Below are 20,775 nucleotides of genomic sequence, written 5' to 3'. Positions count from 1 at the left end.
ATTCACTTCATTTATGACGTTTATTTGAAGGAACGAACTTCTAAATACTTCTATTCGTGCATTTGAGTGTAACGTTGTATCCTTAACTGTTTATATTTCATTCTTGGTATGTTTAACTGTCTCGCTTTGACGGAACCACTCATACATAGGAAATTACAGTAAAGTGTATTATTCTGTAATTACCGCGCTCCAAAAAATCGATATGATACATTCAAATGCGATCGCGCTCCAAATATGATACATTCAAACGCGATCGCGCTCCAAATATGATACATTCAAAACCAGAGCTCGCTCCAAAATATGAAATATTATGGTTACCATATTATACATATCTACGTTTGAGCAGATATCCACAAACACAGTAACAGTAAACACGGGTCTAAATATTATAATATTCCCCATATATCTAGCAACAGTTCAACTGCAATGTGAAATTTATGCAACAATAACAAACTAATATTTAAGAATTTCTTACCTAACATCTTTCTTGTCTTCAAATCGCGTTCTTCTTCTTCTGAGGTAAAGCCAATTTAAGCTCAAGGCGCGTCTTCCAACTCGACGAAAAGCAGAGACTTGTGAAGTTTGTTGGTGCTTTGTTTTTGAGGTAATGAGCGCGTTCGCGTTCCATGTGGAGATTTGCATGTGAATGTCTTTTGCGCTCGTAGGCGTGGTCAAATTAAAAAATAATTAGGAAGCGTTTGAGAAGCTGGACATCTTGTTGGTTTTATACAAATTACTTAAACATAGAATATTTGTTTTCAGTTTGAATCCGATCATTTAAAAGTACACACTTAAATGTTTATAAAGGTATATGGCTCATAAATGTGTGACAAGTATTCGCTGAGTTTGGTTTCAGTTTATAGACGTGCTCAAGAAAAAAAAGTTCACCGCGACGGGGAGGCAGAACGCACACCCTGTTTATTTTCTTTATTTTACAAAAGCACAATGTTTTGATTTGATTGTAAGTGGACACATACAAAAGTAGAAATATCACAGATTATTTTTTTATATTTCTTTTTTCTGTATGACCATAAATGACGGAGTAATTTAAGTTTATAGTGCTACAATGTGAAGAAAATCCAGCAAAACGCGCGTTTTTCGACCTCAGAGGGTTAAAGAAAGCGATCCGCGAGCGCAGCGAGGCGAGACTCATGCTCTAGCAGTGAGAGCAGCTCGTCTCAGTGTGCATGGCCTCGGCATACGTAGGGTCCAGACAGGCGACACACTCATCCGAAGCGTGTATGGGTGCCTGTAACCAAAATTACATTTTGCAACAAACAGCACTGGAAATATGCTATTTTGGAGAGAAATTTGCTCAAATAGTCTCGCCGGATAGCCGCAGGAGAGAAGCGGCGTCTCAATCTGTAATTACTCAGTCTGTGTTTCAATCACGGAAAAACATCAATAAAACAGCTTCTGACGTTGCATTTTCCTGAGGAAAGTTATCCAATGTTCAGAGTTCATTCGTTAGCTATAAAAAACACTAGAGAGGAGATTATTTAAATTGGTATTATATATGTTTGAGTAAATTTGCTATGAAGACAAGGGCTTATGAAAACTACCTTACAAACATCTATCTATCTATCTATCTATCTATCTATCTATCTATCTATCTATCTATCTATCTATCTATCTATCTATCTATCTATCTATCTATCCATCTATCTACTGTATCTATACTCTTGAAACTCATTTGCAAAATCACTATTGCTCAGTAAGGCTGGAATTGTGACATTTTCATTTGTCAATGAAGGTATAATGATGAAATAAAATATTGGTAATAATAATAGCCTACTAATATCACATTATAACATTTCATCTTGGCTAATTATCATATAGATGCTTCACTGCTTCAGAGTCCAGCTAACTACTAATATTACAGTGAAATATTACATTGACGGCAGTGCTTGAAGTATGCTTACTTTTTACTGTACAGTACTTGCCAATACTTCAGATTATTAAAGAGGTGTGCATTATGTTCTGAAATAGAAAATGTGGATTACTCTGAATGGAGTGACATAGCTTAGTTTTCTAATGGATTTATTTACTTTGCCAAAATTACCAAATTATTTAATGTCACAAATAAAACGTTAATAAACTTACATCAATAATTTGCTGATGCATTTCAACAGATCACACACTTACTTTGTTTTTCCTTTTCTGTCCTTTTTTGACAAATATATTCACTGTGTAATTTGATGTAAAATAGGCTAAATATTTTTATATTTGGTAATTAAGTTCCATGATTATTGTAGATACGAAGTGATATGTTTTCCAAAGTCATCGCCTATTGCCATTTTGAAGCCAAAATGTTATTTTTGCAGAATGAGATTTGGCATGGGTGGCTGGGGGAATCCTTCCAAAAATGTAAAAACATTAATTTGTTAACACAACATGAGTTTTAGCATTTTATTAGATGTGTATTGTATATACATTTACATGTCAGCCTTTTTTAAATTACTTTTGCGGATCCTTAATTTGTGTCACAGATGTGGCACATTTCTCTAAATGACCACAAAGAACATCCAACGGTTCACAGAATTTACTTCTAAAGGCCCTCTCCAAAAAATGTTATTATTATTATTGCTAAGTGAGACGAATAAAGTGTTTCTCTCTCACTGACATGCCGAGTAGACCTACTTCTGGCCCAGTTTCTCTTTCTTTCTCATGAAGTTTAAAATGAATAGTTGAATCGTTGGCCTTTTCCTAGTTTTGCAGAAAGTGAATTTATAATCGAGTGGTAGAACGTTTTTCAACAATGTCAATGACACAGGTTTAAATCTTGTACAAACCTACTTGGTCTTTTGTAAAGCAGAGCTTTTTGTGTGTACTCTGCAGTTCTAAAATGCATTGATTTAGGACAATAATTATTTTGCTTGCTTTTAGATAGAATTACCTTGCATGTTCATATTAAATTAAGCAACAAATATTATCCAACAGTGTAAGTGAATTTGTATTTGTATTCCAATCAAAACAAACTGCAGTTCTGGAATAAAACTTTTTGAGGTTCATTATCCAGAGAGTAAAAAAAAAAAAAAAAAAAAAAAAACTGTTGCCTTCTAAAACAAAGCAAATCATCGGACAAACCGTCTATTTGAACCGTCTCAGTCATTGAAATGATGGAACATTTAATTATTATTATAATACAAGTGTGGCATTTGAAGGACATTAATGCTTTATTTATTTTCTAATAATATTAATGAGTAGTATAAAGATTTAGTCTGAATTGTTCATATGCAAATTCTCTTTGTTTTTAGTACTTAACCACAGACGCTCGCCTCCTAACAGATATGGAGGGTTGGGACAGTTCAATAAGCTTCATGCTTGGAGGGGACAATACAAAGATGTAAATCTCTGCTCTTCCACACAGAGAGTTTCTATGGAATGCCAAAGCTGCCGAAATAATAAATAAATAAATACATAAATAAATATACAAAGAAATGTATTAGAAAAATACATACATACACATAAATAAAATAAATAAATATACACAAATGTAAAAACAAACAAAAAAAAACACCAAAAATAAATGTGTATTGTGTATGTGTATTTTATTTTTTTATTTTTTTTACATTTCTTTGTCTATGGTAATGAGGGGGCATTTAAGCAAAGCTTTTAGGCCATAGTGACACCTTGTGGTGTGACCAAACAAAATGCAAGATGTGTGCAGACATGCCTTTGCAAGTCACTCAAGGAATGAATGACTTGAAGATGGGCAATATGGCCAAATTCCTGTATCACAGTTTAAGTCATAGGTAAGACTTTATAAGTATACAGTAATAAAGTACTTACAAATAATTAAAGGGGATGTCTAATGCTTTTTACGGAAGTCGTCAGCAGCACTGCACAGTAGCATCCAGGAGCTCGACTGTTACCGAAAGAAGCGGTACATCTGTTTCTGTCTTTTATTAATCTGATGAAACTAAAGACTCTTTGGAAGACTCTATGAAGGATGCAATATACTCTATAGGTACTCATGATTAACATGAGATTGGCAGAAACCAGAGACCGCCATCCGTGACTAAAAATAACTATTGTTCTTAAATGTTTAACCCCCTAAACCCGAATTGTACCACCGGTGGTACACCCACCCAAAAATGCATTGATCATGAGATATTCCTCACGGAGTTAACCCTCTGGGGACCAAGGTGTTTTTGGGGCCCTTGAGATGTTCTGACATGCCTTGACATTTGTGCTTTTTTCAGTTATTTATAAACATGTTAATGGCAAAGGTTTAAATTCACTCTATATAACACAAACAGGCCTACCATAATATGCGAGCAACATGTATGTAGATGTTTGTATTTTTAAGAGAATAATGTTTATGCGTGGTTATTTAAAAAAATAAAAATGAAAGTTGCTGAAATAAGACCACAAAACTCATACAAAATATGTGCCCACAAGACTTTTGACTAATGGATGTTGTCTCTTCGAGTTCTGGCTTCAAAATTATGTGAAAATAGTCTTGCTTTATCGTTCACAAAAAAAAAAAAAAAAACATTGATTTAAATAGTGTAAAACAGGTTTTGCTTGGAAAGCCAATATGCGAGGGGGCATGAAGGAGGAGTAGTTTACACCTGAGATTACAATGTCCCACCCACTCTGCATAATGACTCTGCATAATGACTCTGCCTAATGAGCCATTCTTTCAGGTGTGACACTGACTGAGCCACAATGCAAGGACAAAAGATATATTTTGAAGAAGACTTATATTGACCATTTAAGATTTTGCTTACATCTATCTTGTAAATATGTTTTGCTATTTTATTAAAAAGGTTACAATTAGGGATGTCCCGATCCGATCCACGGCATCGGTATCGTGCCGATACTGGCCCAAAATGCTAGATCGGATATCGGAGGGGAGAAAAAAAATTATCCGATACCTATGATCCGATACCCATTAGGGGTGGAACGGTACGTATTCGTACTGAACGTACGTTCGGTGCATGGATTTTAAAATAGATAAATCTCGCGTGCACATTAATTAATGTAATACGGAACTAACGTTACTGTTAGATACCCGCATATGCGGGTTCTTTAGGGACACCTAATCTGTAGCCCGCCTTAGCTCTGAACGCGCGTCTATATCGCTTCAAACTCTCACTTTATCATTATACGCGCGCGGCGCGTCCTATTCGCTTTGGACGCGCGAATGGATTCAAACTGTTCAAGCATCGAACTAGACGCGATAGACGCAAATTTGACGCTCTATTCGCGTTTGGTGTGAATGCAACAAAATGAACAGGCTGCGATGTCAAGATTGCAATGCTGGAGTGTGTGTGTTTGTGTGTGTGTGTGTGTGTGTGTCAGAGAGAGAGAGGCACGGGCGCGATCGAACAGTGGAAACGAAACATAAAAACATACTCCGTCATTTTCATACAGGACATCATTAAAACTGCAAAAAGTGTTTAGCCTACTTATATTTGTGTAAAACACAACATTGTGCTTTTGTCAAACTGTAAACTCTTGCCAAACTGTAACTGTCACCCAACCAAAATCACACACACACACACACACACACACACACACACACACGCTGTTTAAAAGCAAAAATTATCTCATCTTTTGGACATTCATCATTGCATTGGTTTTCATTTCTTGTCCTAAAACACAGCACTAATCTGTTTATTTTTAAGTTACACATTCTACATTGAATAAAAAAGAAAATCAAATGTGTTTTTTAAAAAGTAGTATTATTTTATACAGAAATAAATTATTTATAATTCAGATGAGAATAAAGTTAAAGTTATTTAAAATTTTAAGGAAACAAATATATTGATCTGAAATATAGCAAATTAATTTTAAATTCATTCAGGTTACCAAACATATCTCAAGGTCTTGAATAAAGGCTGGCAGTCTTTCATTATCAACTGTTGTTGTGGACTATATACTGGAGAAGTATTTGTTCTCCATTTGAGTGAGATGTTTTTATGTGGCTAATTGAGCAAAGTGCTTCCATTATATTTTATTAGTATTAGTATTAGTTCAAGAATAAAATAAAAATATCGGATTGATATCGGTATCGGCAAATAGCCAAAGCTGCGGCATCGGTATCGGTATCGGAAGTGAAAAAGTGGTATCGGGACATCCCTAGTTACAATTACAACAATAATTACAATTTCAACAATATTTCAAGTGTACTCTTTCTTTGTAAAAAAAGAGAAAGATTATAGGCCTACATTTTATCATATGTATTCATTAGTTTGAATATAGCCAACATTGGAACATCTAACATCTTAGTCTATGACTTTATTTTTGACAAAAATAGTATTTTATATATATATATATATATGAGCAGAAATTGCTAAACAAAAGCTTATTTGATGTGACAGTATATTCTACAGTAAAAACTGTACCCAAATCTAGTCAACAAAATGTTGTCTTTCATACTTCGCCTGACTGTAACGTTGTTTTTATGAAATATTAGGGCATAGCCTATAAATTTTAATTTGCAGTTTAATACGTTGCTTATACAAATACATTTTATTTCAACATATTTCAGTCGATTTTTACTCATCTCAGTAGGCTATAGCAAAGCAGTTTATTCTTTCACACACAGACGCGCGATTCATATTTAGGCTAAACAGTCTTTACAAATATGTACCCTTCATTCATCTCACAGAAACGCGATTCATATTATAGAAACGCGATTCATCTTTTTGTTTACATAGGCCTACACTAACGTTATTCCATAACGTTATTCCACATTAACACTTGAGAAAAGATAACAGCCTACCTCACTCCGCAGCGGGATCTGCTCCTCATATCAGGAGATATTGCTCCTCATATCAGCACTGTTCTGAGGAAACTTTTCTCCATAAGGTAGGCTATATTATGCCTCACTCGCGGCGCTTTGTTTACAGCTGATGTGGGCGTTCTCAGAATTTGCATTTGAATAGCACGCGCTCTCCGGGGAGTGGTCACATTACTTTTGAATGAGCTCGTAATGAGCTCGACTGGAATCGCTCTCTTTTTATACAGATTACAGAAGCTGATAATATTTGTTTTTTATATAAATTACTTCATTTAAAAGATGCGATCTCAAGCTTTATGCCCGTGGGTCTGTTTGACTGAATTTTCGCGGAGTTATAGAACATTTTCGAACGCGTTTCAAATGGGAGTTTACTGACAGAGAGAAGGCAGAAATCGCATCATGTTAATTTTTCTTTATTTGTCAAAAAGCAAAACACTTTATTTTTATTGTGAGTATACAGAAAAAAAATAGAAACTGAACAGGATCGATTGATGTATTACACGAAAATGAAAGATCAAAATTAACAGAGCATTTTGTGTTTATTTTTCATTGCTAAAAAAAAAAAACGAGCAAAACGCGCGGGCGCGTTTTTGGTCCCCAGAGGGTTAAGACACATAAAACTCCATAGGCGGACATGCAGCTAAGTAAAATAAAATGTAGCTTTCACGTGGTGTTTTAACTTGTAGCTTCATGAAACATGCACAGATCGTAGGAAATGGCACATCATTACTTACAGTAGATGCAACCGATTGAAATTAGTTCAAAATCATCATAATCAATTACGTCGATCATGAGATATTCCTCATGGAGGAACCATTTAAAAATGCCTTTCGGATGTCAAGGGCTAAACAAAAATTCTACCTTGGTTCCAAATCCTGTAACTTTAGATTTCTTTATGCTATCACCACAAATGCAATGCAGCTCACATGTAGGGGAACTTCACTAGATTAACTATGTCACAGCTTATACACTGTGTGTGTATATATATATATATATATATATATATGTATATATATATATATATATATATATATATATACACTCACCTAAAGGATTATTAGGAACACCATACTAATACTGTGTTTGACCCCCTTTCGCCTTCAGAACTGCCTTAATTCTACATGGCATTGATTCAACAAGGTGCTGAAAGCATTCTTTAGAAATGTTGGCCCATATTGATAGGATAGCATCAGAGGATGGGTACATGGTGGTCATAAAGGGATGGACATGGTCAGAAACAATGCTCAGGTAGGCCGTGGCATTTAAACGATGCCCAATTGGCACTAAGGGGCCTAAAGTGTGCAAAGAAAACATCCCCCACACCATTACACCACCACCACCAGCCTGCACAGTGGTAACAAGGCATGATGGATCCATGTTCTCATTCTGTTTACGCCAAATTCTGACTCTACCATCTGAATGTCTCAAAAGAAATCGAGACTCATCAGACCAGGCAACATTTTTCCAGTCTTCAACTGTCCAATTTTGGTGAGCTCGTGCAAATTGTAGCCTCTTTTTCCTATTTGTAGTGGAGATGAGTGGTACCCGGTGGGGTCTTCTGCTGTTGTAGCCCATCCGCCTCAAGGTTATGCGTGTTGTGGCTTCACAAATGCTTTGCTGCATACCTCGGTTGTAACGAGTGGTTATTTCAGTCAAAGTTGCTCTTCTATCAGCTTGAATCAGTCGGCCCATTCTCCTCTGACCTCTAGCATCAACAAGGCATTTTCGCCCACAGGACTGCCGCATACTGGATGTTTTTCCCTTTTCACACCATTCTTTGTAAACCCTAGAAATGGTTGTGCGTGAAAATCCCAGTAACTGAGCAGATTGTGAAATACTCAGACTGGCCCGTCTGGCACCAACAACCATGCCACGCTCAAAATTGCTTAAATCACCTTTCTTTCCCATTCTGACATTCAGTTTGGAGTTCAGGAGATTGTCTTGACCAGGACCACACCCCTAAATGCATTGAAGCAACTGCCATGTGATTGGTTGATTAGATAATTGCATTAATGAGAAATTGAACAGGTGTTCCTAATAATCCTTTAGGTGAGTGTGTGTATATATATATATATATATATATATATAAAATTTAGATTTCATATATTAATTTCTTATTCAAACAAAATCCTGTCATCCAGCCATCTCCTCTCTTCCTCTTTCATCCTCATCCTTTTCACCAAAAATGTATTTTAGGTGGACAGATCAATACAATGGTTTGACAGCATTACCTGCCACAGTTGATTTTTAAGCGCATTTGGCGGGTGTTAATTTCAAACCCTGGTTAGCTATATTACCACTATTTATTTTAAATCTGATAGTGATATAAGCATAAAATCATGAAGCATAATAACGAAGCGTAACATCCCGTTGATCATCTTGCTAAAGGACATTTCACTGTGTGTCACAAGTAAAATGGAGGAAGCAGCATGAAAAATCTACCTGCTCCAGAAAAACTGCTTTTGAAATAGTTGTGTTGTTCATTATTATTAACATGACAGTAATTGGAGTGTCAGTAGATTGTCTAAAAATATAAAACAAAACGTGTAAAAAAATAAATAAATATGGCAGGTTTGTTAATCCGTTCATCAGTTAACCATCTATGTCCCTCGTATATTGTGTACAATGAAATACAGTACTCAATCTACAATATAAAACAGTACTAATTTAAAATGTCATTTTTATGTTCTTTTCATACATGTATCACAGTATTATTAAGAAGAATGTTGAGGAACCATTTGATAGACTCAGTTCATTCCGAAACAAGGTGTTATCTCCAGATATCAGGTACTCCATATGTGGTGCATCTATTTTTTTCTACTTTACATTTTACATGATTGCTGTTAATTATATAATTTTCACATCAATTTCACAGCACACTTTCAGCCACTCTGCTGACAGAGGATCACTACAAGTGCCCAGTGTGCACAGAGGTCTTTAAGGATCCAGTTTCCATCCCCTGTGGACACAGTTACTGCAAACACTGCATTGAGATCTACTGGAGCAAACCAACTCAAGCTGGAGGTTACGCTTGTCCTCAGTGCAGAAAGAGGTTCAGAAGTCGTCCTGTGTTGAGTGTAAATGTTGCTTTGTCTAAACTGATTGAGGAACTCCAGAAGGCAGGATTTAGTCCTGCTCTTCCTGCTCACTGCTACGCTGGACCTGAAGATGTGCCCTGTGATATCTGCACTGAGAAGAAGCTCAAAGCTGTTAAATCCTGTTTGACCTGCTCTGTGTCTTACTGTGAGACCCACATCAGACAACACTACACAGTACCAGCACTGCAGAGGCACAACCTGGTGGAGGTGATTGGATATTTGTCGGTCTATTTGTCTATCTTTCGGTCCATCTGTCACTAGAAAATGCAGCAATGTTAATAGTTTACTCTTAATCACTCATTTAATGAAATTGTTCCATCTACTGCACCGGCCCCTGAACTGGCATTTATAAATCTGTTTTTTCCTCATCTAAAACTTAAGATCATTTAACAATTAATATAATGTCCTTGGCTTAGACTACTAATGTTTCTTTTGCTTAGGCTATTCATTTACCACACAAAGAAGAGAGAAAATCCCAAAATGAAATCAGAGAACTGACTGCAAAAGTGACTGAACTGAAAGCGGTAACATCGGATGCTTTTTAACCAACTCACCTGTTGGAGCAAATATTTTAATGTTCTTTTAAATTTTCAAAAGATTTTAATTTGATGTTTGTTTTCTCAGACCTTGAAAGACAGAGATGCGAAGACAAAACGTTTGTGTAAAAGATTTGCAGTGCACTGTAACGGTGGGTAAATACAGTGTCTGTATTGATTTTAATGCACTATTTCTGTCACAGAATCACTTTGTTAATTACTGATCAGAATATCATGTTATTAATCTATTTTATCAGTAATGCCCCAATACATTTATTTGTGACAGGAGCAAAATAAATAGCCTTGCAAAAATAAGCAGATATTTGTTAAATAAAATCATACGTAGCACATCAATGTGTTTGCAGATATTTTTCTGTGGGACGAAGTTACATTACAGTATACATCAAGTTTGCGTCAAGTATATCTGTCTCAGCTGTTTAAACGTGTTTATTACATGTTTTTCTGTTTGTATGATTTTCAGATTTTCCCTCAGATGTGATTGAGATGGCTGCTCTAGGTCGTCCTTTACGTCTTGGAATGTTGTATGACAGTCGCAGCAATTCTTTCTGCCAAGGTAAGGTTTTTGTTGAAGCAATATTATAAATAAACAAACAAACGGGCAGAAAACAAAATGTTATGATTACAGTTTTTCCAACTCTCATGTCATTTAAATTGAGGCATTTTAAGAGCTTACAGAAATATTTTTAAACAAGGCTGTCAATTTCACAATTAGTGCAATTAGTGACCTGTAAATAAATTCTATAAATATTTCAGAAAAGGCAAGAAAACACTTGTACAAAGAAATCATGTGCACAATTTGCATTATGATCTGTTTGCAGGTACCTTTATGTGGGATGAAGATACGTTAGCCCGTATGAAAGTATCTTTGCCTCGGCCACAAACATATGTGAAGGTGTTGGAAAATGACTCCCTTCAGGAAAGATTCAGAGTCCTCGAAATGTCCCCAGTGTTACAAGCTGGCACCCAGACTGGACAAATGAATGGGGCTACAGCGTTTCTAAACCACCCAGAACAATCTCATTATCAGGAAAGAGCCACACTACACTACAGAACCACCACCAGACTGGACATGATCAGCCAAAGACTGTTACAGGAAGCAGCGCCCTCTGCATTGGTTGGTCAAACCACAGCAACACACGTGGTCACCGCTGTGTACTTTGGAGGTCAAGCTTTTTTTGTTTTTGATAGTGAGAGCTCAAACCATGAGAAAAATGCAAAAAATGTTGATGTTTTAAAAAAGATGACGTCAACATTTTGCTCAAACCATATTATTTCAAACTTGAGTACCAGTGAAAAAGTTAAAAGCTCATTACTTGCTTGTAGTCTCTACATTGATGTGGGTGATTGGAAGAGTCCAGTGTCTTTTGATAAGGCAGTGGAGATCTACAGTTCTCTCCCGACACTGCTTGGATCTAAAGGTGAGAGAGCAGTTCCTCTGAAGGTCTGGCTGTATCCTCTGAAGAAACTGGTCAAGAGCTCAGTGTGTGCTGCTCTGAGTGGAGTCAGAGAAAACTTGATGCAACAAGCTGAGAATATTCTGGAACATCTGAGAAAACAGATCAGGATCTGTCAGGACATGATAACAGACTACATCAGTGTAAAGGTGATTATGTGGTCTCCGACTCTGGAAGATAATATAATAGAGTTTTCAGAGCTTCTGCAGGAATACCAGACAACATTTCAGAAAGGAATCACAGACATTGTTCACATTAAAGAAGGGAAAAGAGAAAATAGTTTACAGGATCTCCTAGAAAGGCACAGTCAATCACCATTCAGTGCAGAGAAAACAAACCAGTGGCTGGAGAATAAAGAAACTGAGCTGAAGATTCTGAGTGACTGCAGAGCTGCAGACATCACTGTTGTGAAATCACAGGCAGAGTTAAAGCAGGTCATCAGTCACTCTCAGATAACCAGAGTGATGTGTCTCACGCTTTTCTCACCAGATGTTGAAGATTCATTCCTCACTGCTCTGAGGCAGCACATTGAATCTGATCACATTATACAAAATGATTCACTCCAGTTTAGACCTGTTAGAATCAATGATAAAGTGCTTATTAAAGTACAACTGTTTATTGCTGCAAATGAAGATGCAGATCAAACCAAGTTCATTGCTGCATTGATACCTGGTGATGGGTTTCCAGAATGTGCTGTGCGGTTTTATCGTGATGCAAGGATTGTGAGCAGAAATGTGAAGCTTGGAGTAAAACCAGATCTCACCCAAATAGCTCACATAAAACACACCAGTGTGTCCCTGAAACTGAATCAACCGCAAACCAAAAACATTGAGAGATATATAGTGGAGTACAGGGCTTTGGGTCATGATGGAAGCAACAACAACACTTGGAAACAGATGGTTTTTGATTCCACAATTACCAGAGAACCCTGTATGATATCAGATCTAAAGTCTGGCCATCAATATCAGCTGAGGTGTATGTTTATTGAGCAGGACTCTATGAACTTTAGTAAAATTATGAACTTTCAGACAGTGTTTCCAGCAACACCTGGGCAACCCTTAGTGAATAAGCTGGACAGAGACACTCTCAGAGTCACCTGGCTGAGGGCTGAAGCTGATGAATATTGTCCAGTGCTGCGGTATATGGTTGAGTATAAAGAAGCAGGACTGGAGGGCTGGTCATCAGTACTAACACAAGGACCTCAGTGTGAATGTACATTAACTGTTCCTCACAGCACCTGCTATAGAGTCAGAGTCTCTGCTGTCTATGAGGACGTCACCAGCAAACCTAGTGAAAAAACAGTACCAGTAGATGGTGAGATACATGTGAAACATTTTAAACAGATACTTTTCATATAACCTTTTCTTCTATGTTTTCTTAATTTACAAATTATTTCACAATATTCTCTATAGTCTGGAGAATAAAGCTCTTAGAGAGAAAGAGCTCCATCCTCCTAGAAGTGCTGAAACTCCAAACAGAGAAGAAACCAGTAGAGCTGATAGACTGGACAGATGAAGAGAGTGAAGTGAGGGGATTCCTCCAGTGTCTGCCCTACATCTCACAGCTCAGGTGAGAGTCTCATGGGGAAAATTACACTCATAGTTTTGATTCAGTTTATTTTAATGTTGCCATTTAAATGCATTAATAAATAATATTGTTAATTTAGATGAATTAGAAATACATTTGTCAGATCCATTAGTGATGTAAGCTTAATTTTCTATTGTTTTAATGTAGCTGAAGATTTTAGCTGTAAGACAGATCTGTTGTTTTGATACCTATTCATTTGTTTTAGTTCCTACTGTTTACATTCACTTGAGATGAAACTGACTGCATTTATATTAATATTGAGCCAAAACACACTGAGAACCGAAAAGAAATTAAATAAATAAAAAAATGTCATGACCGTGCACTTGAACAGATTTAAGGGGTCTTGACATGTTTGTAATTATTTTAATATTTTCACTCTATTTTAAATACAGTCATATATGTAAAAAGATTATTTTCAACCCTCATTTTGAACTTTTGTCACAAACACTTGGTTTAAGTGCTACATCTCCTTTAAGGCTTGTCAGTAAATGGCCACTGTTATGATTGGCTAAGGTCATTTCATAGGAAAAAGTATCAGAGCCTCCAATATTGCACCTAAGTGTTTTGAAAACATTATCCATAAATATACACATTTGAAATACAAAAACTGAATCTTGTTCATTGTTTCTTTAGATTTGTTGAACCACAGAATAAAACATCTGAATCATGGGAGAAAAGAAAGAGATCATTCATACTGAATTTGTGTCTGCAAGCTGCTGTTCACCAGAAAGAGACAACAGAAGAAACTGTGAAGAAACTGCTGTCATCTGTGAATGATGGGATATGTGATTTCCTGCTGGATCTGTGTTCACATGTGAAGGACTATGAGACTCAAACAGGCAGGAGTGTCCTTCCAGCATTACAGCCAGTTTATCAGTCAGCTCCTGCAGTCTGGAGAATAAAGCTCTCAGAGAGAAAGAGCTCCATCCTCCTAGAAGTGCTGAAACTCCAAACAGAGAAGAAACCAGTAGAGCTGATAGACTGGACAGATGAAGAGAGTGAAGTGAGGGGATTCCTCCAGTGTCTGCCCTACATCTCACAGCTCAGGTGAGAATGCAGTTCCCTTTCGTCAGCAGGGAACTCCGACGCCTCGTCGGGGGAGTTCCCCTGACGAATTGGGATCACGCCAGGGATCCAACCACCTTCGAGAGAGTTAACAACGAGCCAATGAAAGAGAAACTGAATTGGCATGCAAAATTTGCATTCCGCATCCCGCCTACCAGCGCGGGTATAAAAGGCGGAAGTAAACATTGCATCATTGCTTATCGCCTCGGAGCCGAACAGATTGCTTTGTGCTGCTGTTTTCCGCCTGAGAAGTGAAGTTTTTTCAACGAGTCTCTTCGGGAAGAGTCCTCTCTGGTGCCGGTGTGACAGCCTCGTCAGTGATCGCCGCTTCTGCCAGCTGTGAAAAAAAAAAAAAAAGCCGTTTTCACGGCTGGTATTTGAGTGCCCACACGGGCTTGCAGTTTCCCCGTGTGTGGCCGCGGTGGGTCCCTGAGTGCTTCGGCACTGAAAGAGAGGTTCTCTCTCTTTCCTAAAAGAGTTTTGGGCGACCTGCTTCTTTGTCTACGTGACAAAGATGTCATCTCGCCCGTGTGTTTCTGGATGCGGTAGACTTCTGTCTCAGGGTGATGGTCACAGACACTGCGTCCCGTGCTTGGGCTTAGCGCACGCAGAGGCAGCGTTTGTGAACGAGTCATGTTCTCATTGTGGGAACATGACTCTGGCGACGCTCCGCTCGAGACTTCGAATCCTTCAGCAGAAAATTGCTGAGGGTGTCCCTTCAGTCTACACCCGATCTAGTTCGTCTGCTGGTTCAGTTCAGCAGGCGACTACTTCGGCTGTGGCTGTTGGTGAGCGTATGAGGGTTACAGTGCGGACTACCTCGCCAGGTGAAAGATCCTCACGAGGCTCCCACTCCTCTGTAGCGCCGTTGCCATCGGTGCCCCCGTTGGAGCCACTGGTGCCGCCCCGTGCGGTTCCGGTTGTTTCCTTCGGGGCGCCACCTGAAGATGCGATGTCTATCGCTGCATCGGAGGGAGAGCGGTCATCCTCAGGTGACGACTCGGCGGGTCTACCCCCTTCGGGTGTGTTGGCTGCTGCCGAGCCGGATCCTGAGCTGGCCGCTATGCTTGCCCGGGCGGCCGCGAATGTCGGGCTCGTGTGGAACCCTCCACCGTGTCCCGAGCCTTCGCGGCTTGATGATTGGTGTATCGGGGCGGGTCGCGCTGGTTCTCAGCGTCCCGCTCCGGTCCCTTTCTTCCCGGAGGTGCATGAAGAGGTGACGAGGTCATGGATGGCACCTCTGACTGCCAGACATAGATCAACTCACCCCTCCTCCCTCACCACTTTGGATGGTGGAGCGGTTAAGGGATACGAGGGAATCCCCCCGGTGGAACGGTCAGTAGCGATGCAGCTGTGTCCGAAAACCGCTTCCACTTGGCGGGGTGCCCCTTCACTCCCCTCCCGCGCCTGTAGGTTCTCCTCTGGTCTAACCGAGAAGGCCTACACGGCGTGTGGAGAAGCCGCTTCCGCCCTGCATGCCATGGCGTTGCTTCAGGTCCACCAGGCCAAGGCGCTTCATGACATGCAGCAAGGTGGTCCCGACCCAGGGGTGCTGCAGGAGCTGCGTGTGGCGACGGACTTCGCCCTCCGGGCGACGAAAGTCACCGCACGTTCTCTGGGACGGGCGATGTCCACTTTGGTGGTCCAGGAGCGCCACCTCTGGCTTACCCTCGCGGATATGCGGGATTCAGAGAAATCCAGATTTCTGAATGCTCCCATATCCCGAGGGGGCCTTTTCGGCGACTCGGTGGGGGACTTCGCCCAAGAGTTCTCCGCCGCCCAAAAGCAGTCTGAGGCGCTTCGGCATGTCCTGCCCAGGAAACGGACTGCTGCTGGTCCGTCTCCTGTGGCCGAAGAACCTCGGGCTGCTCGTCGCCGAGGGCGCCCTCCTGCGGCCGCCTCTGCTCCTCCTTCTGGACAGCAGTCCAACTCCAGGAGGCGGGGCGCCGGTCGTAAGAGGGCTCCCCCGCCCGCTCAGCCGCCTCCACCCCCCAAGAAGGTGAAAGGAAAGAGGCGTTCCTGAGACGGGCGACCCAGAGGACCGAGGTACTGCTCTACGGGAGGGGGCCTCTGCTCCCCTCCTTCCCCCGGAGGAGGGCCGGGTGGAAAATCTTTTGTTTGTGTCTGTTTCTGTTCCGCCACCGACCACCCCACGTCATATTGAGACCCAGGCTCGGATATGTGCCCAAGGTTCCCACCACTCCCTTCGCGGACCAGGTAGTGAACCTGCAAGCGCTGCCCCAGGAGGAGGCAGACCCAGCCCTAGTTTTGCTCTGTCCCGTCCGGGCCCTCCGGGTTTATATAGACAGAACTCAAAGCTTTAGGACCTCAGATCAGCTCTTTGTTTGTTACGGAGGCCAGCAGAAGGGGAAGGCTGTCTCCAAGCAGAGGTTAGCCCACTGGCTAGTGGATGCTATCACCAGGGCTTATGAGTCCCAGGGTGAGCCCTGCCCACCTAGGTTGCGGGCTCACTCCACTAGGAGTGTTGCCACTTCCTGGGCTCTGGCACAAGGCGCCTCGCTAACAGACATTTGTAGAGCTGCGGGCTGGGCGACACCGAACACGTTCGCTAGGTTTTATAGCCTACGTGTGGAACCGGTTTCCTCCCGAGTACTCGCTACGGCCAGTAACTAGAGGGAATAGGTGTGTCGGCTTGCGACGCCATTCCGTGAGCGGATACGTGCGTCTTTGTGCTCCGTTGGTTACCCAACAAACGGCTAACCTCGTGAGTTCCTCCATCACCCCTCCGGTGCCAGGCGTTGCGGACCGCCCGGCACCAGGTCTGCTACCTCCAGTAGGAGTTGCTAGTAGACTGGGTGTTCTTTCCAGTGGTCCCCGCGGCGACCCATTATTGCCACGTGCATTGCAGCCGTGTCTTCCCCTTGACAGACACATTCTGTCACCCCTGTTGAGTACGCTCCTCACTCCTCTGGACTGGGACTACCTTCAAGGGTTTCCATATGTTTCACTACCCTACGTGGTTAGTACATGTGTGTATTTGAGGGCCTTCCTCTAGGCTGCCTCAGCTTCCGCAGCGTTCCCCCCCCTATTATATCCTTGGGGTCGGGCACGCTTTCCCAGTGTTATCCAATATCCACTGATTGGGTCTTGCGGAACAGCAGTGTGATTCCCTAGCTAGCTCCCGCAAAATTTTCTGGAAACTGCTGCAGGGTAGCTTAGCTGGGCGCTGGAAGGGGCCAGCACTATGGCGTTTTGGTAGGGATCCCAATTCGTCAGGGGAACTCCCCCGACGAGGCGTCGGAGTTCCCTGCTGACGAAAGGGAACGTCTCGGTTACGTATGGTAACCCTCGTTCCCTGAGTCCAGGGAACGGAGACGCCTCGTCCCGTCGCCATACTGCTGTACCTTCGCGGAGGACTGGACACTGTTCGGCTCCTCAGCGAGAAGCAATGATGCAATGTTTACTTCCGCCTTTTATACCCGCGCTGGTAGGCGGGATGCGGAATGCAAATTTTGCATGCCAATTCAGTTTCTCTTTCATTGGCTCGTTGTTAACTCTCTCGAAGGTGGTTGGATCCCTGGCGTGATCCCAATTCGTCAGGGGAACTCCCCCGACGAGGCGTCTCCGTTCCCTGGACTCAGGGAACGAGGGTTACCATACGTAACCGAGACGTTTTTCACTGTAAATGTTTAGCCAAATTATTTATGTAGTTTTTAGTAGAACGTACTCTTGTACTTTTTATAAAGATTTCAGTATTGTTCTTGTGAATTAACTTTTTGAAAATGTTATCAAACATAGAGTGGTATAGACCACATATCTTAAACTAATATCTTTGTTTCCACAGATTTGTCTGTGATGAAGTTAGGAATCGGGAGACTTCTCTTTTTCAGTTTCTGGTATTTCTGAGTGTTGCAGCTTTAGAGTTACAATCATCTACTGGAGAAGTTTTCACTGAACATTTAAAATCTGTGTGTAGCTACACATCTTTCCCCTGTGATGAAAATGATTATTCTGAACAATGTGATTTCCTGCTGGATCTGTGTTCACATGTGAAGGACTATGAGACTCAAACAGGCAGGAGTGTCCTTCCAGCATTACAGCCAGTTTATCAGTCAGCTCCTGCAGTCTGGAGAATAAAGCTCTCAGAGAGAAAGAGCTCCATCCTCCTAGAAGTGCTGAAACTCCAAACAGAGAAGAAACCAGTAGAGCTGATAGACTGGACAGATGAAAAGAGTGAAGTGAGGGGATTCATCCAGTGTCTGCCCTACATCTCACAGCTTAGGTGAGAGTTTTTTTTTTTTTTGTATCTGTTCATCAGGGGCCATATTCACAAATAATTTTAAGGCTAAAAGTAGCTCCTAACTGGCGAATTTAGGAGCAACTCCTAAAAATAATGGGCGTGTCACTCGTAACTTTAGGACTGCTAATTTTTTTGACTAAGAGTAATTCACGAAGCATTTTAGCCCTAAAAGTAGCACCTAAGCCTGGGACAGCTTAAAAGAAGTCGAGAGGACTCCTAACTCACTAAGACCTATTCACAAACCGCTTTTTGTGGTATTTCACGTTGCAATGTTTTGAAATGCGTACGCGGCGGCTACAGGAGCTTCCAATCGCGAGGGAACAATTTAGCATTGTAGGCGTAACTAGGGATGCAATAACGCCACCAACAACAAGCAAAACTAGGCTACTCATTGCATGTAAACTAATAATTGTAACGTTTCATTGTGAATCAAATTAAAATGTTCTTCTCTTTGCAAACGTAGGCAGAGGCATATTGTGACAGATTAATTCAATAATGTTGCAAAGATATTGCATCAATCCATATGTTTCATTAGGCTACTAGGCTATTTGTTTTGCCTTACTCTTTATTCATTTAGGCTATTTATTCAGTTATTCATCATCTTCTGTCCTTCGCACTACTTGTGTAGTGCACGCATTTTCAGACCTGTCACCTGGGCTGCGTTCAGCCCCGACAAAACGTTGCACAACGTTTTTTAAACAGAAACAGTGATGCGTTGAACACACTGTTCTGATGACGCAAGAGTTGCAACTATGGCAGCTGAGAAGGCCATTCTTTGTGTTCTTTGTGAAGAATTTTCGGAGCCTGATGAAGTCGGTATAAATATGTGTATATTTGTAATACTACAAAATATGCCCGATGTTACAGTTACTGCACTTGCCGCCAAGAACAAAAGAGAACATCCCAATCGAGTGAAGGGATTTGTGGAAACTGAAATGGAAGCACACATCTTACCTAATTCAGACTAAAACACATCTATTTAGCCTCACATACTGACTTTATTTGTAGTTCATACTGTTTTAATACCCTGTATTTTCTTTCTCATTTGTAGGAAAAGCACTTAATTACCATTGTTTATTTCTATACCAATACACTTGCAATGAAGCTAAAAATATAAACAACTACATCATTATGTTGATATCCTATATTTTATACAATAAAACTTTCGACAAACATGTCTTCTAATATCCTCAGTTTTTGCGTATACCGAGCTGCATCAAACACATTTGTAAATTACTTTCCTTGAACCCATTGGACGAGTTCACTTTAATACGGCATGCTTTATATACATGTTGCTGCTGATTGGACTGCAGTTCTGACACACCCACCAAACAAGAGAAAACGTATCTCAAACCCTGTTGCACACCGGTGCATGCCGTTTCCAGAAAACATGACGTTCAACCCGGAAACCGTAGCAAAACGTTGCGCACCGTTTTGAACTTGAACATGCCCCTAGTGTTTGGAATCATTCCCGCGTTACAATCATCAGCCAATCAAGGTGGTCACTTCAGTCAAGCTCGTGCATGAGTAATGACGTCATCCATAGCAACGAAGACTCACTCTTAGTTTAGGAGTTGTCATTTTTCTTTATTAAGAGTAGGTCTGAAAGGTGTTGTGAATAACTTTTAAGAGAAAACTCCTAGCTAAAATCTTTTAGTGCGATTTAGGATTACTCCTAGTGGTAAGATAAAATGCTTTGTGAATACGGCCCCAGATCTCTGGGGTTTTTTTCAGTGAACATCAGATATATAGTTTGCCGTATTCATGCAGGTGCTAATTGAAATATATTTACAATACATTTACCTAATATCTGTAAATATGGTGAGGGTGGCTTGGTGTCACAGTGTTGGGTTTGTCATGTGTCTTGTCTGGTTTGTTGTGAGCACATGGCTTGTCTTGTATTCCTTGTGCCATGTGCTCTCCTGTCAATTGTCTAGCCCCTCCCATCTTGTTACCTGATTATTTAATTATGTGCCCCACCTGCTTTCCCCATTATCCT

At 40.7% G+C, this 20,775-nt stretch overlaps 2 protein-coding genes across 2 annotated transcripts in view; both read left to right on the top strand.

The window, feature by feature from the left end:
- LOC311297102 (uncharacterized protein) overlaps positions 1–14,818 on the top strand; it is a 39,322-nt gene extending 24,504 nt beyond the window's left edge. Inside the window, exons 10-17 of the mRNA XM_084419216.1 lie at positions 9,464–9,541; positions 9,630–10,059; positions 10,293–10,376; positions 10,477–10,540; positions 10,870–10,962; positions 11,228–13,177; positions 13,276–13,432; positions 14,084–14,818. Of these exons, the coding sequence (XP_084275342.1) occupies positions 9,464–9,541; positions 9,630–10,059; positions 10,293–10,376; positions 10,477–10,540; positions 10,870–10,962; positions 11,228–13,177; positions 13,276–13,432; positions 14,084–14,501 (3,274 nt within the window). The 3' untranslated portion in view covers positions 14,502–14,818. The remainder of the gene's footprint in view (positions 1–9,463; positions 9,542–9,629; positions 10,060–10,292; positions 10,377–10,476; positions 10,541–10,869; positions 10,963–11,227; positions 13,178–13,275; positions 13,433–14,083) is intronic.
- Positions 1–20,775, top strand: part of LOC311297098 (uncharacterized protein) — a 312,417-nt gene that overhangs the window by 199,854 nt on the left and 91,788 nt on the right. The window lies entirely within an intron of this gene.

This window comes from Rutilus rutilus (genome assembly GCF_951802725.1).
Source record: "Rutilus rutilus genome assembly, chromosome: 9".
Classification (NCBI taxonomy): Eukaryota; Metazoa; Chordata; class Actinopteri; order Cypriniformes; family Leuciscidae; genus Rutilus; species Rutilus rutilus.
The sequence above is the reverse complement of the archived record's forward strand: the minus strand, read 5'-3'. Positions and strand labels throughout refer to the sequence as shown.